Source organism: Cloeon dipterum, chromosome X (assembly GCF_949628265.1).
Source record: "Cloeon dipterum chromosome X, ieCloDipt1.1, whole genome shotgun sequence".
Taxonomy (NCBI): domain Eukaryota; kingdom Metazoa; phylum Arthropoda; class Insecta; order Ephemeroptera; family Baetidae; genus Cloeon; species Cloeon dipterum.
Window position 1 is genome coordinate 18,817,639 of NC_088790.1, and position 23,105 is coordinate 18,840,743.

General features: G+C 38.0%; 5 protein-coding genes across 7 annotated transcripts; 3 read left to right on the forward strand and 2 right to left on the reverse strand.

Annotated features, from left to right (window-relative positions):
* The first annotated feature begins 937 nt into the window (after window positions 1-937).
* Window positions 938-10,499, forward strand: LOC135946515 (uncharacterized). 3 transcript variants are annotated; one of them, XM_065494762.1, is made up of 8 exons: window positions 938-1,087; window positions 3,667-3,724; window positions 7,002-7,282; window positions 7,799-8,070; window positions 9,049-9,141; window positions 9,198-9,242; window positions 9,333-9,499; window positions 10,064-10,499. In XM_065494762.1, exons 2-8 carry the CDS (start codon window positions 3,670-3,672, stop codon window positions 10,387-10,389), a joined length of 1,239 nt encoding a protein of 412 aa, XP_065350834.1. In that variant the 5' UTR covers window positions 938-1,087; window positions 3,667-3,669; the 3' UTR covers window positions 10,390-10,499. The 3 variants fall into 3 exon arrangements, with proteins under 3 accessions (XP_065350834.1, XP_065350835.1, XP_065350836.1); XM_065494763.1 differs by having other exon boundaries at window positions 7,008-7,282; XM_065494764.1 differs by lacking the exon at window positions 9,198-9,242.
* Window positions 10,500-11,012: 513 nt separating this feature from the next.
* ND-B17.2 (NADH dehydrogenase (ubiquinone) B17.2 subunit) lies at window positions 11,013-11,841 on the reverse strand. Its single transcript, XM_065493203.1, has 4 exons — window positions 11,664-11,841; window positions 11,523-11,605; window positions 11,348-11,463; window positions 11,013-11,221 (listed from the first exon to the last, which is right to left on the reverse strand). The coding sequence occupies exons 1-4, from the start codon at window positions 11,756-11,758 to the stop codon at window positions 11,084-11,086; spliced, it is 432 nt and encodes a 143-aa protein (XP_065349275.1). The 5' UTR covers window positions 11,759-11,841; the 3' UTR covers window positions 11,013-11,083.
* A 739-nt stretch (window positions 11,842-12,580) lies between these two features.
* SPARC (secreted protein, acidic, cysteine-rich) lies at window positions 12,581-17,059 on the forward strand. The gene is made up of 7 exons (XM_065494234.1): window positions 12,581-12,738; window positions 14,775-14,863; window positions 14,922-15,051; window positions 15,197-15,312; window positions 15,373-15,519; window positions 16,009-16,359; window positions 16,822-17,059. Exons 2-7 carry the CDS (start codon window positions 14,789-14,791, stop codon window positions 16,861-16,863), a joined length of 861 nt encoding a protein of 286 aa, XP_065350306.1. The 5' UTR covers window positions 12,581-12,738; window positions 14,775-14,788; the 3' UTR covers window positions 16,864-17,059.
* Window positions 17,060-17,812: 753 nt separating this feature from the next.
* On the forward strand, window positions 17,813-21,112 carry LOC135946019 (heparan-alpha-glucosaminide N-acetyltransferase-like). Its single transcript, XM_065494016.1, has 12 exons — window positions 17,813-18,052; window positions 18,527-18,657; window positions 18,975-19,081; window positions 19,149-19,326; window positions 19,480-19,587; window positions 19,644-19,740; window positions 19,799-19,960; window positions 20,008-20,120; window positions 20,168-20,337; window positions 20,393-20,561; window positions 20,666-20,778; window positions 20,833-21,112. Exons 1-12 carry the CDS (start codon window positions 17,915-17,917, stop codon window positions 21,012-21,014), a joined length of 1,668 nt encoding a protein of 555 aa, XP_065350088.1. The 5' UTR covers window positions 17,813-17,914; the 3' UTR covers window positions 21,015-21,112.
* On the reverse strand, window positions 21,030-22,965 carry Hibch (3-hydroxyisobutyryl-CoA hydrolase). Its single transcript, XM_065494017.1, has 5 exons — window positions 22,865-22,965; window positions 22,578-22,791; window positions 22,203-22,529; window positions 21,674-22,090; window positions 21,030-21,294 (listed from the first exon to the last, which is right to left on the reverse strand). Exons 1-5 carry the CDS (start codon window positions 22,865-22,867, stop codon window positions 21,146-21,148), a joined length of 1,110 nt encoding a protein of 369 aa, XP_065350089.1. The 5' UTR covers window positions 22,868-22,965; the 3' UTR covers window positions 21,030-21,145.
* Between the last annotated feature and the right edge of the window lie 140 nt (window positions 22,966-23,105).

The window sequence follows — 23,105 nt, forward strand, 5'->3', positions numbered from 1 at the left end:
AGATTTAATTTAAAATTTGTGACAAACGCGAAAAAATGAAAAATATCTCCCACGCTTCCAACGTTGGAAGCTTGAATGGGCCAGCACTCATAGAGCCAAAAATTATATTTTACGTATTTTACGATATTATTACGTTTTTCTGATCCAACGTTATCCATTTAAACAAACAGTTAAAAGGAAATAAGGACTTATTTTAATATTTTGAAATAATGTATTAATATTCATCAAAAAACATTTTCATTTTTTGGAAAACTTAGATTTGTAACAAATATTTTAATGTTTAAATGTTAATTATTGAAAAATGTGATTCAATATAACTTCGACGGGATTTTCACAATACCTTGAATGCATACTTCAAATATAAACAAATATAGGCTTCATATTTTTAAATCTTGTTTATTATGAAATTCTTAAGGCTTGCAAGAAATTTGTCTACAAAGATAGATTTGTAACAAACATGTTAACGTTAAAGTGTTAATTACTACATAACAAATGTGATTCGAAATAATTTCGACGGGACTATCATAATACCAAGAATGAAATAGAAACAAATATAAGCTTCATATTTTTATAAAAAGACAATAATATAAATTTCCCAAATATGTATTGTTTTAGGGTAATATGTAGTACTTTATGAGTTGCAAAATAGCACAACATAAATTTGAAAAACACAATCTTGGTCTGACCGTCTAAACAGAGATGAATAATTGCTAATTAAAATTTAAATCTCAGTACATGACGTAAGAGATTTTTAATCAAAATCCTAGTTTTTATATGAAATAACAACTGATGGCATTAATTTTTCAAAATTATTAAAATTTCTTTTATAAGGGTGAGAAATGGATTTTCTTCGATCAATAATTTCAAATTAGTTCTAATACGAATAGCAATTTACATGTCACCGCAGTAGCGGGACTGTTCGGCCGGCAGATGGCGAACACTGTGTTTGTGTGTGTTCGCTTGCGCGGTGCGCAGGGCAGGTGTGGGATTTGGCTCCCTTCCTGCCAACTCTCGGATTTACCTTGCGGGTCAGTCAGTAATGCGACAGCACGCACGCCGCCCCGCTTTCCGAAAACCTCGTTAATTGGTGAGTTTTTCATCAATTGTGTGACTCATGCACGCGTTTGTTTTCATTTTTCCGTGTAAAGCAACACGTTAAAGAAAAGATCAGAACTCATGCACTTTTGTGGGTTTCATGCCAATTTTTTCACATGGATAACGAGTTTCATTTTTTAATTTTACTTGACTGCGATTGTGAGAAAAAATATCATCGGTAGATTAATTAAATTAATAAGTTAAGATTTTATAAAATCTTAAGGGGACCAAAATTTCAATTTAATCATGAAAATTCAGTATTCAGATAGTTTAAAATAGTTCATGAGTCATTTTAACTCTTGGAATAAGGAATGTAATGATTAAAATTGTTTTTATTTAAAAAAAGAAGTTAGATACAGTTTGCAATTAATTATTTTTGCATCTCAACTACGCATTAACACTTAAATCAGTTCGAAACGTTTATACTGAGTATGGTTCCGTGGCAGCGAGGCAATTAAATTATCTCCCTCAATCGGTCCTCTACCCTATCATCATCAATCAGTCCAATTTGGGTTTCACATGACAGTGGTGTTTAAGATCATCATTATGAGTGAATCACGCTCAAAACATCGCATTTCCCGAAAACTGACGTTGTCGCTTCAAAAGGACCGTTCGTGTGGTGGTCCAGTCGCATGCGTTCGCTAGTTTTGTCATCGCAAGTATAGCTCTGCATCGAGAGCGGAAGTGCAGGCTAGGGCGGAACCACGGCCCACCAACATCACGGCGGCGGACATGGGATGGGAGGCAGTTTTGCCGCGGCAATTGTTGGCGGCCACTCGAACGAAACTTTTCAAAAGCAACAACACCGCTTTTCGAAAATAAAAAATTAGCTTTCATGGCGGTGCTCAAATTCAGGGTCTCCGACAAGTTGGAGGGGAATAGGGATGTAGCTGAAACTGTCTGAGTGTTACGAATCATCATGTGTAGCACATAATTTAAACAATATCAAAATTTTTGTTACATCTAGATCTAGACCGAAATAATTTTTGCCCTTGCATACAATTAAATATGAAACTGAGTCTTAGAATTGATTTTTAATATTTTCACCTCTTTTGCCTATATTTGCTGATAAAATTTTGCATTTATAGTGGACATTTTCAGGGCATCAAAAGTATTTAACATTTTTAGCTCTGGCAAGAGATCTATAATTAAATTTATTGTTTGTCAAGTTAAGCAAATTTTTACTCTTTAATGTGCAAATATCAAACCATCCTTAATCAGGATCGTTCCGAGTAGTAGTTAAATTATTTCAAGATATGGTCAAATTTATTATAAAATAAATCACTGATAAAAATGATTTTTAAAATTTTTTCCACCTAAAAACAAAAAAGGAGAAAATTCCTTACAGCTTCTTGGAGCTTATATGGAGATAAAAGTTTTTCCAATGTGCTCTCATAAGTAGGAATTAAACCTAAAAAATAAGATTGAAATTTAGGATATGCAGCGCAAAAGTGAAAAATTGGTGATAAAAATTATATGAAACATGTTCAGATTTTTTCTTAATTTTTTATAATGACGTACATAGCAATTCTGGTCAAATATAAACCCTATTATTCATATTATTTCTTTAATAATCCTTCTGTTCATGGATAGCACCGGTAGAGTTTCATGGGATAAAATGGCTATTTCTTACCAAAGTTGGTTTTCACTCTCGTATCGAATGCATTTAGCAAAGATTGCATGCTTTTTGTGAGGAGAAAAGCGCAATACGCGACGGCAGGAAGCGCGCCGCATAAATATAGATGGTGGCCAGCGCCTCAGACAATTAATTTAATACGTATAATTGTGTCAAAAGTTGCTTGGAAGAACACTCACTCCACTTTCGCTCGTCTTCACAGAGCGGAACTCCTCTTGCACCTTTTTGTGTGTTCTGGTGACTTACTCCCCTCGTGAACAACAAAAATGTTCTTATTATGATGTTCTTCCTCGTTGCGTCAACTAACTAAGTAAGGAGGCCCCTCTGAAGTGAATTTAACGGCATATTTTTTTGTTAAATCTTCAAGAAGACGACAGATGACCTTGTAAAAAAGTTTACAGTTTCTGCTTGGTAAAAAACGTCCTAAAACTAAATAAATCATCATTCCTCAGCTCTTTCAAATATTTAATCTTCAAATTAAGAATTAAAACAATATTTTAAATCCGAGGTCTTAAAACAAGAGTTTTTATCAATCATGAATATGTGGTGATATGAGGACCGTGATGTGAAAGAAGGTCAGTTAATTTTTATCATGATTTTAAACAAAGAAGTAATGGCGGACTGCACATGTAAACGTACATTTTTGTTAAACTGGTTGTTCTTAGGACTGGAGACAAAATTAGAGTTTTATTCATCATTTGAGGAAGTACATGACGGAGAAAAAATTTTAAATTTAAAGCAAATACATATTTCAACTGCTATTTAGAGCTAGATTTTACGTATTCCATAACTTATTTACATCGCAGTATTTAAAACATTTATAGTTGTTGCTTTTCCAACAACAATGGTTTTCCCAGAATAGTTTGGTCTTGTCCTTCTCAAATAATAAATGAGTCTCTCCTTTCTAACGTCACAATTTTCGCATTAATTTCCAGGTAATGACGATGGCGCGACACAAAGTCGTCTCTTCTGCGGCCCTGCTTTTGCTCACAGGTGAGTGTGTCCGATACAAAATTAAACAGCAATAAATTGGAGCGCTCGCGTGACATGGTCCAGCGGCCATTTGCATAATACATAGGCAGAAGGTCAAAAACCCTCCTTTGTGCCGCCGACGCGCCGCCGTCGCTCCATTACGGATGCGGTTTGGCGCAAGGACGCCGCAATTACACGGCCAAAGTTCAACATGCACGCGGTCAAAGTCCGGCATTTCGTGAGGCTTGCTGCCCAAAGCAGAACAAAAAACTGCATACAATTAGATTGAAATCTGCCCCTGACTTTCGTATGACGCGCATGCAAAATATTTGCGTCGGTGGCTTTGTTAATTATCTCACTCGCCACTGTGTGGACACCAAGTCTCTCGCGTGACATATTTTTCGTCAGCACATGAGGGGTCATTTATTGTCTCGCTTGACGAATTGCGTGTATGCAAATTGCACAATGCGGCTTTGCCCTTGGAACAAGTGTTGACCAGTCTAATTGCATAGTCTCAGTATCCAACGCCTTATCGCCAACTCTTGCTTTTCAAATAATAAATGATTCTCTTTTGTCAAGGTCATACAACTTTGTTTCTCCTTACCTGATTTGACTATCAGCATCAGTTCTTGCTAATTTGAAGACAATTTCCATAATTTTCAATAATTTAAGGTAATTTTAATTCTATTTTATGATGAAATAACGAAAAAGTATTTGATAGTTTCAAATATTTTTATTTCTACGTTCATTTTACAAAAAGTCAGACCGACTAAAATTTAATCAAATTCATCCCATAGCTAAGTTTGAGGGTTAATATTAACACATTCTTACACTTTTATGTATATTGACTCATTCAATCAGTTGAGATAAAATAAAGTTTTCAAGCAAATTTTGTGGCAACATTTACGAAAAATGCAGTGAGAATTAAGACAATGAGTTTTAGGGAAGCAGCAGCATAAAAACAAATAGAAACCTTGACTGTGAGTTAATTTTAGTGTGGCACGCCTTTGGCATCAAATAAATTTCATTACAATCATTAAAGTTTTACTAATTAAAGTGTCCTAATTAGTTCCAGGTGAAAATTATCTTTCAAGAAAGCTGGAAACTTAATCAGGTGTTCCGCAAATATGACAAAAGACGAAAGATCTGGTTGGCTACGCCACCAGGCAGCCATAAGATAATGCTTTTTGCAATTACTCAACAGTCGCGTCATCCTTTGCTTGTCACTCCTGGAGTGCGTAGATCTGAAGCTCGCAACATCGGAAACAATAGGCAGGAAAACACGCGCGGCTAATCATCATTGCATTGAAGGGAACACGCCTTTTTTCAGTACTCGCTCTATTCTTAATTAAAAAAAGCATACAACTAGGCGTGCTATTGCTGTTACACAATTAAGAATGCAAAGCAAAATAATCAGCTACATTATTTACATCTTCTAACTGCAAGTAAGTTAAAGCGTAAAAATTCACAAAAATATGGTGTCCCGTTAATCCGTTGCTCTATGTACTATAGGGTCATTCCGAACGTGAAACGAACATTTTGTTTGCTGCACAAGCTCCGTTAATTGTTGCAACACAGGAAACCGGAACAGCAGGGTATAATGGTGATCAAATTGGTTCCCCAATATGAGGCCATGCAGCTCCTCAGCGGCTGTCGTGAGACTCATTTCCCAGTAGGGTAACGCTCGAGCGAGAAGGAGATCGAGATAAACCGCCCCAGATACAAAGCGTATTATACATTATATAGCTCCTACTTCCATGCGGGGGCAGTCGGGAAATGGGCCGAGCGCCGCTGAGATTTGAATTTGCCGTGGCGTCACAATTTCCAACTCGTGACACGCTTATGCTCTTTATTACATTTAACCCGGCACAACAGCGTAAAGGCCGGACCAAAATACAGGGTGAAAATGGAAATTATCTGTTTTTTGTTGGAAAATATTTTATATTAATAAAATAACAACTGGACATTGAATTTCCTTGATGCAATGAACATCAGTTTATTTTCTGACTTAGTTTCCGCTTAATATTTGAGCCCCAATTTCGTGATAGCGTGCCATAAGTTCAATACAACATTTTCTAAATAAATAAATGTTACTAATTTTTGTGTATAAATATAAACGTAGCCTTTTAGACAATAAAAAAGGCAGCAAATGTTTTCCTCAGCAAGGAACCGTAGATCAAATAAATATTTGAAATGACTTGTAAACTGGACTTTGGGAATTTCTCGTCATGATCGAATGACACCATTCTTAATTGAAACACTTAAAGTGAAATTGGTGAATTAATTCAAATATTTCTACGACTCTGTTATTGTGGAGCACCCTGTATAACGCGCGTGGAGTGAACAAGAATGGTAAATAGCAGGTGAAACATGGCGGCCAAAAATCAATTTTATATCTGATGTCCAGCGGCTCACGCGATGCTTAAAACTGACCCCAATGACCATCAGTGCTGCATAAATTTCGAGCCGGCGGCTTGATCGATCGCGCGCGCCGGCTAAGAAAAGAAAAAGGGAAAAGCGTGTGTGGCTCACCTTTCTCGCTCTTGTGTTTAATTTGTGGACTCTTCTGCTCTCTAAGTGTATGTTTGGTCGTTCCGCCAGGAGTTGGCCGAGCGAGAAGCAGAAAACGCTCTCGTCCGCAGACCAACCTTGACCAACACTTTCGTACCTACTCGCCACGCGAATACACAAAGAGTAGAGATTCGCGCAACATTGTTTTAATTTGGGAATGGAGCACTTGTTGATACACACATTAAAAGTGAACGCTGGCTGCTGCTGGAAATATATGAATCTGTTTATTGTGGCACAGATAAACAAGGCAGTAAAAAAATAAAAATAGCCGCTGGCGGAAGGATGAAAGGGAAAACGCATAAGGAGAAGTGAAAACGTTGAAAGTTTTCAGGTTTAACAAACAATGATGAACCCCATTTATAAATTAAAAGTATTTAATTTGCGCTAAAAATACTCAGTTTTTCAATGAAGGAATGGAGTTAAAAGTCTCTAAAACTTATGAGCTCAAAAATATTTGTTAAGAGCAGCATTTGCTAGTGTTTCGTGTTTTGTGTTGTAAACTTATACAGAGGATCGCTTGGGACACTTTTAAATGTCCGGCAAAAGCCATTAAGAGTATAAAATTTCACAACTCTCTGCGTGTCTGTGTAGTACAGATAGAATTATTGCGACAATCTAAAAGCCTCAAATTGCAGTGCAATAAAAGATTGAAATTAATGAATACATTAACCGCACCTAATCATGTTTAGGAATCGGAGAGTATAATTTTTAATCTGCTTTTATTAAGTTTTAGCAATGTCGAGCGGCGTCTCGGCGCAAATGTGCGACTCTCGGGAGTACCAAATGTGCATCTCAATGGCCGACCCGCTAATCCGCAACCCAAAACTCGTGTTTCCCGACACGATGACCGACATTGACGAGGTTTGCCGCACCTGGGGCAGATTCGTCGACTGCGTCAAAAACTACACGGAGAGGTGCTTCTCGCCCACACGCCGCCTCCAGTTCAACCAGGCCATCCAGCGTTCCGTCGACTCGGTGCACCAAATGTGCACACAGACACCATATCAGGTAATAAAATTACTTGTTGGGGAAAACCTTTCATGTAATAAAGCGTTTGAAATTATCTCAGTTTCATACAAATACCAAATCTAAATCTTTAAATTTCAAGCAATTATTCTTTAGGTTCTATTTTAACTGAACCAAAAAATATTTCCTCCCACAACATTGAGTTCAAGATTTCAAGAAGCAAAATAAAAAATATAGAATCAAAAAATTAGCACATTGGTCCATTCTTAAATAGAAATATGCTATCACGCTTTGCATGTTTAATTGTTTAACTTGAGAACGACAAAATACCCCGTTTTGAAATATATCAATGCTCTTCAAACCCTCACTCTTCTAACTTTCAAAATACTTGAAAGATTTCAAAAGTTAAAAAATGCAACATTTATTTTAAAGCGCCTTAAAAAAGCAAAGTATGCAATTGTGTCGATCAGAAGGACAAGCCGGTTGCATACATCTCAATCTCAACGCTTCACTTGAGACCGATAAAATCGACGCAGTAAAATGTATTTTCTCTTTCAGACAGAGTATCTGAGCCACGCATCGTGCATCAAGATGACGCTGAACAATGATTGCAACGTGCAGTACAGACTGCTCGCCGACCTGGTGGCCAACGCCAGTCCCATGACCTCTCGAGAAGACATCTGCTGCGCCCACCACAAGTTCCGCGAGTGCATCATCCGCGAGACGAAGCAAAGATGTGATGCGGGAAGGGCCGGACCCGCGTCCCGCTTCGCCCAGCACATCTTGGACAAGGCCCTCAGCTTCCTGCACGAGGACTGCGGCAATTACATGTAAGTTAACAACGCACGGTGACTCTAACGACCGCAAAATTGTGGTTATACATCAAACATTATTCAAAAACTTTGAGGTTGAATTTATTTGATGCATTTTGTCTCATTAAAATATACTTGTAAATTTTAAATCGTCTGCCATACTGTAAAATTCGATGAATGATCAATGAAATGAAGCTTCATTATTTTGAGTAGAGCTCAAAACTAAATGTAGAAGAGAGGATTATAATTTAAAACTCCGGTAAAGCACAAATCATACTAAAATGCTATGGGGGATATTGACAAAGAAATGGAACTACAATCAATCTAAAAAATCAATAAAACTATCCTTCATATTTTCCTGACATTTCTCTAAGAATTTACCCTCTTAAAATAGCAATGTAAATTGAATGATAGCTCTGTTTTATATTTATTTTGTTGATTTTGAAGTCACAACTGTAAAACTTGTGCTGTAAATTTTGTTCTATATTTTTTTCTTTGATCGGTTAACCTTTTTCGAGATGGGCTTCCCTCTGCTAGCGAACAACTCGCGAAAACGCCCGTGTCCCAATAACATAGTGAAAAAATAACATGGGCTCACGGGCCTCATTGGAGTAAGCCCAGTCCAGAAAAGGACCAGCTTGTGTTTCTGCCCCCCACACTGGGATCTTTTTAATGAAACACTAGATATTCATCCCATGAAATTATTTCTTGCATGCTGGAAAGATTCAAACCTGCAAGTAGCGAAACGGAAAGATTTCGCAAACCTTTCAAATCCGAATGGACCCGTAATCGCAATGAAAATTCGAGAGTGCGTATGCGCAATTCAGCCCGCACTCGATCCCAAAACATCGCACTGATTCTCACATTGAAAGTGCACGCATAGCAAGCTCTCAACAATGCGAGCCAATGGCTTGGTTAATTTATTTATGTTTTAAAAATTAAATTTATACCCAGACAAAGCTTCTTTTACCATTAAAATTTCATTTTAAATTTCAGTCCTCAGTCTGGAGACTGTGCTGGTAACTCATTCCAAGGACAAATGATGAAGGAAGACGCTCCAGCAACTACAAAATATCCAACACCGCGCGGGTAAGTGCAATTTTCGTATTTCCTAAAAGCACGTCCCTAATGAAAAACAAATATAGATTCGTTGCGTTCAATGACAATCGCCGAAATTATCGCTTCTGGAGGTATTGTTTATGTTACAAGAACAACAACATTTGAACACTAGCAGAAAATTCGTTTAGATTTATAATTCCTTGTTCATTTTCTAATTGCAGTGATACCGGCAGCAGGCATACATTTGGACGAAGCACAAAAACAGAAGAGTCAACGTCTGCAACCACCAAGCGCTATGATGAATTTTTCATGCCAGAGGACAAAATTTCGTCTTCTGACGCACCATGGATGCCACCAGCAAATAATCCGGAAAACATTTGGACTCCAGGTAGATAAAAATGACATTTATTATCAAATGGCTTCTCTCACAAGCAAAAATCAGGCATGGAATTTATTATCCAGTTTGCCCAAAAGTGAACAAGAAGTAATCAGTCCCCAATGATTTAAAAAAAAGTGTTCTAGAAGAGAAATTTTGCATGGTTATAATTTTAGCCACTGTCGTTTAGAAAATCAACATATAGTTGATGCAAAGAATGAAAATGAAATAAAATCAATTTTCAAAAATTATTATTTTTGGAAGAGGAAATGATTCAAGACGCAATTTCGGGAAGAAAAACCCTTAAATCTCATAACAAACAGATTTAAAACATTTGAAAACTTGTTTAATATTAATTTCCATGGTTAAAAATATTTAAGAACCTAACATATTGATTCCTAATTAAAAATATATTCAGTAAGAAATTAAGTGTTGATTCAAGCTAGGAGCTACTTCATTTGCCACTTATTGTTAATAAAAGATAAGATTAAAATCTTCCGAATTCTGAAATTTTTAATATGTATAATGTCAAGGATTAAAATTGATTTTTAAGATTTTGTGAACCTCTATTTATAGGAAATGTTGAAAACAACCAGTTGAATATTGTGGCTGCCGCCGCAGCCACAGAGCGTCCCTACTTTGTGCCCTCGTCAAACGCACCCTGGCCCGCCGCTCAGCCAGAGACGTCAACGCGCATCTCATGGGGCATGGAGGAAAACGAGAACTACGTGCACAGCACAGAATCGTGGTACCCTGAAGCAAACAACCACCACAATGGCGTCATTGACGAGCCCAACCAGCAAGGCCTGCACAAAGGCGCCGCCAGCGGACTCCACAAACAGTCGCTGGGCGTCATTTTGCTGGCCGCGGCGCCGCTGTTTCTGCGCCAATTGCTCAGCTGAGGTGAGGCACCGCACAGGAAAATCGAGATCTGTTTGCTCTCTTTTTTGTACAAATTGTGTAATGAGTTAATTTTAAATAAAGTGTATGATTTCTAGTTGTAAAACAGAAACGCCTTTTTCTTATTTTAGTCCAAGCCTAATGAAAACAGTATAATTGACGTTTTATTTGGAACTCCAAACTATACCAATTTTTAAACAGCCAGTTGGCTATTAGTGTCAAGAAAATGGGAAATATATGGGCATTTCAGGGATCTAAAACTGGTTGCCCTATGCCAGAGATGGCAAAAAGTGGTTAGTTAAGCAACCAAAAATGCTCAAGTAGCTCTACGGGCTAAGAGGCACGCTGCTGACTGGTTTATGTACCTTTCCAGAAGCGTATTTAGGGACAAATCTCTGGCATTTAAAAGAACCTCATAAGGCGGCCACATTCAGTCCAAACTCCTCTGCGACCACTTGCCCATACAATCCGCTTGGTCTACGGGATAATGCTGTGCAGAGGTTAAAAATAATGATAATATAACTCAGACTAAAAAATTGCCAGCTGTCACCCATGGATAAATTTTGACCTGCTTTTTTTACTAACTTGAAGTAATTGAAAACTAAATGGTCAAACAAGAAAAAAATTTAACAGATAATTCATTTATTGAACAATTAAAGGAGCATCTATCAATTTATTTACAAACTTACATGAGAACTAAGAGGACTTAGGCTTGGGCGGCACCCAAGCTTGTATCTTCGGAGGCACAGTGCTGTAGGGCATGTACGCGCCGGAAGTGCCTGACAAATTTTCCGTGTGGTCTGCCATCCAAGGGTAATTCACCCTGGTTGGATCCTGTAAGACAAAACGCATTTAAGTCAAGACGATACTTGAGTGAGATATTTTCTGAGTATGTGTATGTTTGGGCACTTTTACAGTTTAAAAATAAAACTATTATGAGGGAAACAATTTTCATCCAACCTTATTAGGAGGGACATCTGTTTTGTAGTGGAGCCATCCAAACCATTCAGCGGGTACCTGACTGCCATCGTAGTCGAGCATCAATTTATTATTGTAATCAACCCATCGGTTCCTTCCTAAGAGCCGAAAATTCAGTTTATATCTCGATGGAATAGTTCAGTTTTGTAACACTAACCGTAGAAGTACATTTTATTTTCGTAGTACTTGTTTCCATACTTGTCCTCGCCGATCAAAGTGCCAAATTTGAGTTCATCCGTTCTGCAAAACAGGAGAGTTTTGAGATCGATTTACAGCTGAAAAATACTGATTTTCTCACCTATAAATTTTGGAGAGAGAAGCGCGGATGCCACCGTTCTGCTTCAGGATCTCGAAGAAGCGGCTCACCTTGTCCAAGCCGAGATATTTGCCCATTTTCGGCGACTTTCAGCCGAAAAGCTGTTTTTCTTACGGGTCGAGGCAAAAATGCGTCGAAAACAGCTGGACGACTGCAGCGCTCTCAACCGTAACTTCGATTTCGAACCGAAAAGGCGGAAAGAACACGCGTGTTTACATACACAAATAATCTCGATGGGGGAAATTAGACGCTATTATTTTAATTAAGAATTCACAGTAAAAAAATATCTACGACTGAAAATCCTGCTTACTTTTAAGAAAATTAATATTGCCCAACAATGGCCAAGCTCAGACTCTAAACCCCTGCTTAATACATAAGGGCGGTATAGTCACAATATTGCTTTGCCAACAAATAAAATTTAATTAATTTTATAATATTATAATATTTATTGTTAGTAAAATATCATTTATTGTTTACCAATAAATAATTCGAATTGAATGTTAATTATAATTAATTTTTCACTAAAAATATTTTGGAATTAACGGGATTGACAGTAAAACTTAAATGCCAAAACAAAGTACTGGAGAACTTGTTTTCAATTTGTCCATTTTGAACAAACTTTATTCATATTTTACGATTTTTACATAATATTTGAGGAAAAATGGTATAAATATGTATATTTGAGCGTGTTGTCTGGCGTTTTTATTAATTTTTTATTGAAATAGTTGACAAACATTTTTTGACTGTTTCATAAAGTTATACCACATCCAAATGTCAACACAAAAAATCTACCAAATCGTGCTGACAGAATTTCGCATGAAAGCGGCATTGTGGCTGTGCCAAAACTATAACGCATTGTTATTTGATCTCTAGCAACTTTTGTCGGGGTCCACGCGTGGCAACGTCGGAAAGAGCAGGAGCGGCTGCTGCGCCAGTGGGAGGCTGCCTGAGCCTCGAGAAGAGAAGAGAGAGAGGTTCGTCTTTTTATGGAATTCCAGCAGTTGCGGAGGAGAATCGGCCAAGCTCAGAACACGTCACAAAACAAAGCAGCCGACTGGTGAGTTTTGCATCCAAAATTTTGGTCTAGACCATCATTCTGCGGATATTATATGGTGCATTGTAAAACAGATAATCTAAAATTGCCTTGTACCTATTTTGTAAATTAGCAAACAATAATTATATGTGCCATAATACTAAATCAAGATCATAGCAATAAATTTTACTTCCTCTCATAATTTAAGCTTTTCAACAAAAGTTCAAGAACAGGGGGGTAACATAAAAATCTAATAATAATAGTTAATAAGCTGGACTATTCTCCAGGAAATAAATTTGTTCATGTGTTCTCCGAAACAGACACCCCCGCATTTTACCACAAACTGCGGTCCAGATGTGCTCTCTTATTCTAAGTATGATGACTTATGAGTCTCCCTTTTAGGCCTCGTGTCTTTAGTTAGTAAAATAATAAGCGATAAAAATCCCAGGCTTAACTCGTGAGTTAAAAAATTGTTTGATTTTGACAGTCAGAGAGAGAGAGAGAGAGAGAGACTTTAAAAACTTTTTATAAAGGATTTTATTCTGCTTAAAATTTGTGTCTAGTTTTCATAATCAAATTCGTTTATCATTAATTTTTTGTTTGTCACCAAAAAATATCCCAAAATAAAATTTGCATGACGTGTATTGAATCTGACTCCTGCAGGAAGCTATAAATTAGTTGTTTTAAAATATCCAATTATCTTAATTTCAACAATAGCAACCTCAATTTGCCGATGTGCGAGGGCGGTGGTTGAAGAGAGCAGCGAATTGCTTAATCATATATCCGGGAAACTGCGCCAGAGATAAAAATGTCGGCTGAAAAGGTCTCGCTGATTAAAGAAAAAAGCACTTCCTCTCTGCGCCTGGGAGTTTGCCTGGCGCGCGTGTGGGCCGACGCTATATTTTTCGTCGCGTTTCATCTCCACACATAGCCCTCTCATTGAACTTTCATCAAATCCATAGAGCCGTGGGTCCAAATTATTTATTTCAAAGCGGGCAGCCAAATGCCCATGTGACGTAAGCCGCAGTTTCAACGCCAGGGCTGAACAAACAAACACAAAAAGTGAACGCAGAGCAGACGAAGCAGAGAGCTGAAATGGGATTTGTTTATGGGAGGCAGTGGGTAGAGCAGAAAAGCAGATGTGTGGCAGAGAGAGCAGGGGTGGGTGGAAAAATAATTCTCTCATTTTCGCGACAGATAGTAGGCGAAGAATTATTTCGAACTAATTTATGTTGGATTTTTTATTCTAAAATATATTTTTTATTGGTCCGGTCTTTCAGAAAAATTGTAGTTTTTCTCTTTTGGAAATTTCGTTAATGTTCTTTTGCTTAAGTAAAAAATGACAAGTGTTTCATTAAAGACAAGACTTACATTTCAGTTTGTTATTTTTTAACTGATCTTTATTAACTCAATGATGAGTTGAGGGCCGCGAATTGGCTTGAGAGGAGCACAAATAATCTGAAATGAATGGCGTTTGTGAGATGGAAACGAGGGCGCAGCAAAAAAGTTATTGGTCGTCGCCGCGCGCGATGACATCAGACTGAATAAAGAATGATGTCAGTGTGCACTTGTGCCGGCGGACTCTGTTGGCCGCTTTTTACTGCCGTTTGATGAGAAAAATAAAATGAGATTATCAGATGCTCTCAAGAGCGAGCAGATGCCGTCGGGCTCAGATTTTTTCCCTCTCGACACTCATACCGCCCGAAACAAGATCTCAGATGATTAACTTCACAAGTTTCGGATGTTGAGAAGAGGAAGTCGTGAGAAGTTTTTTTTAATGAACCGTAAAGCAATTTATTATTAGACACAATTTTGCTGTAGGAAATTTTGGAGCGAAACAATAACATTGCCTATCAGAACGAAAAGTATGTTTTCTTTAACATATATTTTAAATTAGCTTCTGCCTTGTATGCTACAGAAAAGGAAAAGTAGCTAAAAGTGAAATATTTGTAGACATCTTGGCACTACGCAGCATATTGGTTTTGATTTTTCTTTTTAACAAAATTTAATAATTGCTCAGTTAGGATAAATGCACTTCATTTTTATGAAATTTTCTCTAGGTGCCTGGTGCAAAATGAGGCTTCCCCGGGTGCTGATCGCAGCTATTTTAGTTCTGCTGGTGATCGATGTGGTTACCTCAGAGAAACTGGTTTGCACTAAATTATATTTCATCGTGCTCAATGAAATAACATTTTTATAATTTGCAGAGAAAGTACAAGAAGTTCAAGCACCCCCGCAAGTCAACTACAACCACAAGCACGACCACAGAGAGTGAAACACTGACTTTGGAGGAGGAGGATGAAGATGATGATGGCGAAAAGGTGCAGACCATTGTTGGTAAGAAAATCCTAGTAAAATAAGATTTGTGTTTCCAAACGCATCATTCAAAATTTTTAATTTTTCGTTTGTAGTTGCTGACAAAATATTTCAGCCAGAGAAATATTTCCGATAAATCCGCAAGTTGTATATAACGATGTTTTAGATCCCTGCTTGAAGAAACATTGTAGCGCCGGCCGAATCTGCCAGAGCAATGATGATGGAGAGGCCGAATGCGTATGCATTGAGACCTGCCCTGAGGAAGTGGATCCTCGCAGGAAGGTAAATCAGGAAAAATAATCTGCAGTCGTAATTCTCATCTGCACGTTCATGGGATAATAGGTGTGCACCAACCAAAACACCACTTGGGGATCCGATTGCGAGGTCTACAGGATGCGCTGTTGGTGCGACAAGGGGTCCGACAAGTGCGAGGACGACAGCATGAAGCACCTTCACATTGAATACTACGGCGAGTGCAGGGAGATGCCCGTAAGACTTATTCAATATAACATATATTAATAATGTAACTGTGAAAAAGTGTAGGAGCCATTGGAAGAATTTAAATTAAGTTTATTCACACGAATTTGCATTTTTATATTATAACTTGGAAAACTTTTAAAATACAATTTTAACTTTTCATCAAGAAAATTAAAGGTAATTTTTGTTACAAATTTTGAATAGTGGTTCTGATAATGAGAGCGTCCAATAAAATGTTGAAAAATCTTGTGATATTTATTCTTAAATTAAATTAAAAAGCCTAAATGAAACTTAACACGCTTCGAATCTCGTTTTGATCCATAAGTAATCATTATAAAACTTTTAAACTACAAAAAAGCCTCAGACTTGGAGCACGACAAATTAAAGAAAAAATATATATAGATGAGAAACCATTTTAATTTATTTAAACGCGTGTCCTTGTTTAATTGCTTTTGTTTGGTTTAAAACAAAAAGTAATCTGATATGTTGGACAATTTGCAGGAATGCTCGGACGAGGAGATGGACGATTTCCCACGCCGCATGAGGGACTGGCTGTTCAACATTATGCGCGATATGGCCGACCGCGACGAGCTGACTCCGCACTACAAAGCACTGGAACGTGAAGCTGAGAACAACCAAACTCGCCGCTGGGCCAACGCTGCCATCTGGAAATGGTGCGACCTGGATGGAGAGCCGCACGACCGCAGAGTCTCCCGTCACGAGCTCTTCCCCATTCGCGCGCCCTTGATGGCCCTCGAGCACTGCATCGCGCCCTTCCTCAACAATTGCGACGAGAACGACGATCACAAGATCACCCTCAAGGAGTGGGGCAAGTGCCTCCAGGTTGATCCGGTCAGTGTACATTTTACTTGTTTTTATTTGGATGCTGTGGGTTGACGAGTAAAAAATACAAATTAATTTGGAGTTTGAACAGTTAGAACATGTGTAATCGTTATAAAATACAAAAATTTAAACAAGCAACACACTAATTCAATATCATATTAGATAAATTAATTAAAATTGGGTTGTATTGCATTTCATATGCTTGAATTTCAATCACTTGGAGCGCGTTTTTTTTTAATTTTCATTGCTAATCATCTTGATTACTGATTCACAGAGCAACTTGACGCAACTTGAATTCCACAATATGGCTAGAAACTTTCATAGAAAATACCTGGTTTCGCCCAAGATACATTTTTATCATTAGCTGATTGTGACAGGGTCTGCTTGCATGCAACTGAAAAATTGTTCAACGCCTTTAGCGTTTAATTTATTTTTTTCTGCAAGAACTCAATGGAATTTAAATTGTTACAGGATGAGATGGAAGACAGGTGCGAGGAAGTGCGCGGCGAATAAGGTGCGCTTATTCCCTTTTGAAGAAATGGCACAACAACTCGCCGCCAAAAAGAGACTAACAACACTGCCCTTTTCTTACTAGATCGATTCTTTGATTTTTGCATTTAACAACATCGTGGAGAGCAGAAGAACACATTACATGGCACTTATTTGTAGTAAACACGTGATTCGGAAATAAACTTAAGGCTTTCAATTAGTTGGTGAACTTATTTTACTCTAAACAACTGTTTTATTAATTTGAATGAAACCAGCAAACTGAACGCGGAAATTTTAAACTGGGTTGCTCGACTTTAGCAGGTGCCAACAGATTACACAACGCTATCGACCTATGGGCGTGTTAAAAAGTAACAGGTTTGGCACGTCCAGTTAAAATCCACCTTACTGGATGTGCAAAAAATATGTTTACTATTCTCTATATGTGAGTCTTATGCACTTTTTAACGTATTTTTAATGACTTATAATATTATAAAAAGTACATTCTGAGGTAAATTCACTGTTGAAAGTTTAAAACCGACCAGAGCTCATCATAATCATGAGTAGAATGACGCCAAGTCAAGAGAGTTTTCAAGCGGTAAAAGTTAGTAGAAAGTAAGCGAGAGAAAAAATACCATCAAAGGCAAGCGCCACCAGCCAAATCTTTATTAACCTGGTAACAATCTGTTTTAAAATTTTAAAGTATGCTATTCCATTGATATCTCTCAAATATGTCCAGAACTTGTAAAAACTGTCCTCGGCTGGAAAGAAACTTAAATTTCCGCGTACAGAATTTTGAAATCAAAGAAGTAGTGTGAAAGAAGAAAGAAGTCAAACAAGTTTAGTTTAGTTTATTACGATTGCTGCATGTGCGTTGTTCAGAATGCGTAATGAGTATGTTAAAAAATAAATTTCTCAATTCCAGAGCGATCAGCATAAACTGGCTGGATTAGTGTACGCGTTTTGTCGCATACTACACAAGCAAGCGTTGATATTCCCACTTTCACTATCGCTTCGTTGACAAGTGGTCGGGACACTGCTCGCGATTTCGCGCAATCTGCAGAGGCGGCGGGCAATCATGTCATGGCTTTTGGAGCGTTCGCATCGCACGCCATACGACTTGGGCCTCTTGGGCGTCGACCAGGCCTTCCTGGCCTACGACCTGGGCAACAGGTCCACCGCTTTTCTCTACACACTGTCAGAGGATTGTAAAAGGGTAAGTAATTTTTTTAATCTGCTATTTTTTCCGGTGGAATCCACCTGTTACCCTTGAAAAGTTTTGCTAAATTTCTTTTTAATTTAATATTATTTAATGTGTAAGGATTTAAAAAAGTGCGGAGTTTCATATTACAAATAAAAATTCACATGAGATGTATATTTGCGTCCTATTTGTCAATTTTCCAAAACAAAAAATAAAATCACGTTTCGTTTCACATATAAAAATTAAAAGCTCGGCAAAATATTCTTTTCTTTATTTATTAATCTTTATTTCACTGATATCACATTTAAGTTGAAAAGACTACATTACAAGAAACTTTAGTAGTTACGATGATCTTTAAAATAATTAATGATTCAAATGCATATGTTATCATTTGGGTGTTCCTATATACATGCCTACAAAACGGTGTCAAGGATGATAAGCTCCTTTTCCTCGCCTCATTTTAATTTTAATCGTTTTTCTATTTAATAGTGTCCCTATCAATTTGAGAGAAAGCTTGATCAGAATGAAGGAGCCAACTTTACAAAAATCAGCACAAAGCATGCGTGGAAATTTCTTTTCACCGAAGACGACGGCGGCATGTTCATACAAAACAGCTCAAGGTAATACGCCACGCGTGGTTCTGCCCTTGGAATTGGATTCAATTTATTAAACGCATGTTATGGTGCTAATAATATTTGCTTTCGTTTAATTTGTTTGTTTTTATGGAGGCGTACAGTGAACGGAAAGTAAATGTGGCTGTGCGGGAAAGAAAAAATTAAGCTATGCTAACAAGCCACACTTATATTTAACAAATAAATATCACTGCAGACTGCTTCTGCATGCTCAAACATACGCATATTATATCGGTTAAGAGATTTCCGAACTATCCATTAAGTGCAGTTAAAAAGGAAAGTTGTTTACGAATGATTGCTTACAGCCAATTTTGCGAACTAGATGCTCAGCTAGGACAGTTTGGCGTGTACAAGATTAATGCAGAGAGTTGTGATGTTGAAACTCTCTCCCAGCCGGTCAACATCTACACGCGTAAGTAGTTGAAAATAGGCAAATTGTAATGCCAGATTAATTTATGATTTTAATATTTTCTTCTCAGCTCTCATGTTCGTCACGTCAGTACTTCTGCTCGGCGGCATATTTATTGGCTTTTGCGCAACGATTTACAATCATTGCAAAAATAGAAGACGAGAATTGGAGCTGAGGACAGACGAAATGAAACACCAAATTGCTGAGGCAAAGCGGAAAAGAGTTTCATCTCTGGACACTTTTCGAGGGTACTTTAATTCACTCCGTTGATTTATTGCCCAAAAAGAATAAAATTTTTCAGTCAACACGGCTTTCATTATAGAAATAATTTTAAATTAGAAATTCGAATTAAAATATCTGGGCTGCAGTTTTTACGAATTTTTCCTGCTTATTTTTTCCAGGATCAGCATTCTGCTGATGATATTTGTCAACGACGGAGCTGGCGGCTATCAAATTTTAGAGCACGTAACGTGGGATGGATTCCAACTTGCAGACTTCGTTTTCCCTTGGTTTTACTTGCAGTATTTTAATAAAAACAACCAAATAAATTTGTTTAAATTAATAGGTTTCTCTGGATAATGGGAGTTTGCATACCGATATCAGTGAAATCTCAAATAAAAAGGACTGGCAGCAGGTTGAAGGTTATCACCTCAATTTTTAAGGTAAAATTGTATTGCCTTGAACATTGAGTTAAATATTGAAACGTCACCCCAACTACAGAGGTCGTGCATTTTGTTTGGCCTTGGCGTGATGCTGAACACTTTGGGAGTGGGACCAAAGCTTGAGACTCTACGGGTTTTTGGAGTTTTACAGCGATTTGGCGTTTTGTACTTCTTGACTGCGGGGATCTGCGCAATTTGTTGGCCGACAAATCAAAAAACGGTAAGAGCAAGGAAAAGTATTGACTGTATTTAAACAAAAAAGTGCAGGATGGCAAATTTCTGGATCTTGCTGCTCTCACCCCCCAATGGCTGATCCACCTGGCACTACATTTGGTGCATTTGTGCCTCATCTTCCTACTTAACGTTCCAGGATGCCCAAAGTAAAAATTAACTATTGAAAAATTAATTTTTTAACCATAAATCTCAGTGGTTACTTAGGCCCAGGCGGCATCACCGACGATGGGCTTTATCAAAATTGCACTGGAGGAGTTTCTGGCTATTTGGACAAAATGATTTTGGGAGAGGTTCACTTATACCAGAACCCAACAACAAAATTCGTGTACAAAACTGGACCTTTTGATCCCGAAGGTCCTTATGGTAATTAAGTAAATTAATTCAATTTTATATTTACTCTAAAAAAATATTATTTCAGGTTGCTTGCCGTCGATTTTAACCGTTTTTCTTGGAGTTCAAGCAGGGACGACCTTACTAATGTATAAGAAGTCTGTTCAAAGGATTCTGCGATGGGTTGCATGGGGCGGCATTTCCCTTGCTTTAGCATATTTGATCTCGTTCGTGATCCCCATCAATAAGAATCTGTGGTATGATATTACCATGAAGAATAAACTTGATTTACGATTTTATACACTCTATGAATAAATCCCTAAAACAGTGAAATAATACATACAATTAATGGTACTCACAGGTCAACGTCCTTCAGTCTGGCAACAAGCGGTGCTGCCTTCTTGATCCTCTCAGTTTGCTACCTTTTGGTGGATAAGTTCAGACTTTGGAATGGAGCTCCCTTCCTGTACCCTGGTAGAGTAATATGGCATTTAAATCAGAACCAAAATAAACAAAAACCATTCACAGGGATGAATGCAACAATTATGTACATAGGGCATATGGTGGCTTACCAGTTGTGGCCCTGGCACTGGAGTTTGGGACCGATGGGCACGCACTTGGTGTTGCTGATCGAGGCGCTGTGGGGCGTTGGACTGTGGACCCTGATCGCGTTCATCCTTTACCGAAAGAAATGGTTTCTTTCCATCTAATCAAAGTAGCCAGTGTTTTGTACTCAAAATAGATCACATCTTATTTATTGTGGCGTGTTAACAATTCCCTGAATAAATATAATTTCTTTTTGCTCTTATTTTTGTGTAAATAATTTCTCTAGTTTGTTAATTCACATGGCACTTTTGAGGCTGAAGTCGAGCTCTTGTCCTTTAGGCAGAGGCGCGAAATATGAATCGACTGTGGCAGCAGAAACCTCGGCTAGAGTCGAAGGCTTCCACTTAGGGTTGTTGTCACGATCCACAAGGACGCTCCGCACGCCTGAAATTATCATACCAAAAAATTATTTAACACTCAAAAAATACAATAATACAAATAAGCAAATAGAAAAAATCCATGGGGACTTAAAAATACATCTAAATGGTTTTTATGAATTTGAGTTACAAAAATGCAATAAATCCTCAGTTTTAAACTTGTAACTGTTGTTAACAATATTTACTGATTTGATATCACTTTACCTTGGCTGATTAGAGATGTAATGAATTAAGAACAAAATTGTTTTAAATATGATGTTTTAAAATGGCTTCAGTTTGTTCATTTCATTTTTTTTATTATTATGGCTATATGTTTAAAATTGCAATCCATGGAGGGTAAAATAGTTGGTGAACAGATACATATTTAGAAATTAATGAAGACCTACCCTCAATAAAATCGTGTCCTGCGCAGCACCTTTGGGTCAGCCTAAACTCCATCTGCAGACACTCCTGCAGATTCTTCTCCTTTCCCAGTTTCAACTGTTTCATGGTGATCTTCAAGGACGTGGGAGACATCTTATTTAGCGTTGCCGCAGTTTTTGTTGCCCACTCAGAGCCGTGGTTTGAGAGGTTCTGCAAGATTTCCTCCACAGTTTCAGGAGCAAAGGTGGCATCAATATCCTTAAGCTTGGACTGCAGAGAAAATGGCTGGCTAGCAAGCTGCTTGTCGTGGAAAGAGTTGAGCACGCCGGAAACGTCCTTTTCAGATAGCAGCGCTGATTCAAGTTCAGCAAGTTTTTCACTACTGACTATATGAGTGGCGACGCCTGCATGCAAAACATCCGCGCCTTTCAGTCGATAACCTGAAAAATCATACAAACAATGGCTATTAATTTGTTACTACTAAGTTCAGTAGAAAAATATTAGCATTATTTTAGAAGCATCAAGAGAAATATAGCATGGGAAATATATTACCAGTCAGGGCAAGGAACATTCCTAGCTTTCCAGGGAGACGGGGCAAGAAGTAGCTGCCACCAACGTCAGGGAACAGACCAATTGCAGTTTCTGGCATGGCAAACAGGGTCTTTTCGGTGGCAACCCTGAATCTCCCATGCACAGAAAGGCCAACTCCACCACCCATCGTGATGCCATCAATGAGAGCGACGTATGGGACTTTCAGTCTGTTGATTAACGCATTCAACTGGTATTCGGCTCGGAAGAAGTCACTGGCGAATCTGTCTCCTACTTTGGCAGCCTCAGTGACCGCCCTTACATCTCCTCCGGCACAGAAGGCTTTCTCACCTATAATAGAGATAATAAATAAATTATGTGCATCATGCTATTCATTACCTGCTCCTTTGATGATGATCGCAGACTTGTCCTTGTCCCACTGATCCAAGGTGGGTGTGATGCTCTTGATCATGTTCAAGTTCAGGGCGTTCAATGGCTTGGGCCGATTCAGTGTGATTACACCCTTGTCCCCAATCGTCTGGAAGAGGACCTCATCTGTGGCTGTGCTCATACGACGGAGCAGCAGGAGGGAAACGTGAGCAGGACGGCGGAGCTGCGTCAGATATGAATTGTCATTACATACATAATAAGTACAATAACTTGCAAAGTCATTGAAGCCACATTACCATAATTTTTAAGGTTAGATCGGAGATTCGACAAATTTAAAAGGCAAAATATTTTAATTCACCGGCCCGGAGCAGGGTGTTTAAAGGGAAGTGAAAAGTGGTAGCTCTGAACAAATTTTTCACGTCTGTGTCGTCTGTGATAATTTGTATGAGGTATTTCATTCTTTACTTTGCTAACACATAGCTCAGATTAATTCTTATTTTGATAAGTTTTTGTTGGAAATAGTAAAATAATTTGAAA

Coding starts and splice junctions, on each gene's coding strand:
- LOC135946515 (XM_065494762.1), top strand. CDS start 3,670: ATGACGATGGCGCGACACAAAGTCGTCTCTTCTGCGGCCCTGCTTTTG. Junction 3,725..7,001: donor GGCCCTGCTTTTGCTCACAG/GTGAGTGTGTCC, acceptor GCTTTTATTAAG/TTTTAGCAATGTCGAGCGGC. Junction 7,283..7,798: donor GCACACAGACACCATATCAG/GTAATAAAATTA, acceptor TTTCTCTTTCAG/ACAGAGTATCTGAGCCACGC.
- ND-B17.2 (XM_065493203.1), bottom strand. CDS start 11,758: ATGGGCAAATATCTCGGCTTGGACAAGGTGAGCCGCTTCTTCGAGATC. Junction 11,464..11,522: donor AAATAAAATGTACTTCTACG/GTTAGTGTTACA, acceptor TTCGGCTCTTAG/GAAGGAACCGATGGGTTGAT. Junction 11,222..11,347: donor CAGATGTCCCTCCTAATAAG/GTTGGATGAAAA, acceptor TTTGTCTTACAG/GATCCAACCAGGGTGAATTA.
- SPARC (XM_065494234.1), top strand. CDS start 14,789: ATGAGGCTTCCCCGGGTGCTGATCGCAGCTATTTTAGTTCTGCTGGTG. Junction 14,864..14,921: donor TGGTTACCTCAGAGAAACTG/GTTTGCACTAAA, acceptor TATAATTTGCAG/AGAAAGTACAAGAAGTTCAA. Junction 15,313..15,372: donor AAGTGGATCCTCGCAGGAAG/GTAAATCAGGAA, acceptor ATGGGATAATAG/GTGTGCACCAACCAAAACAC.
- LOC135946019 (XM_065494016.1), top strand. CDS start 17,915: ATGTCATGGCTTTTGGAGCGTTCGCATCGCACGCCATACGACTTGGGC. Junction 19,741..19,798: donor TTATCACCTCAATTTTTAAG/GTAAAATTGTAT, acceptor CCCCAACTACAG/AGGTCGTGCATTTTGTTTGG. Junction 19,961..20,007: donor GGCCGACAAATCAAAAAACG/GTAAGAGCAAGG, acceptor AAAAAAGTGCAG/GATGGCAAATTTCTGGATCT.
- Hibch (XM_065494017.1), bottom strand. Junction 22,530..22,577: donor GATCATCATCAAAGGAGCAG/GTAATGAATAGC, acceptor TCTCTATTATAG/GTGAGAAAGCCTTCTGTGCC. Junction 22,091..22,202: donor AATGTTCCTTGCCCTGACTG/GTAATATATTTC, acceptor ATGATTTTTCAG/GTTATCGACTGAAAGGCGCG.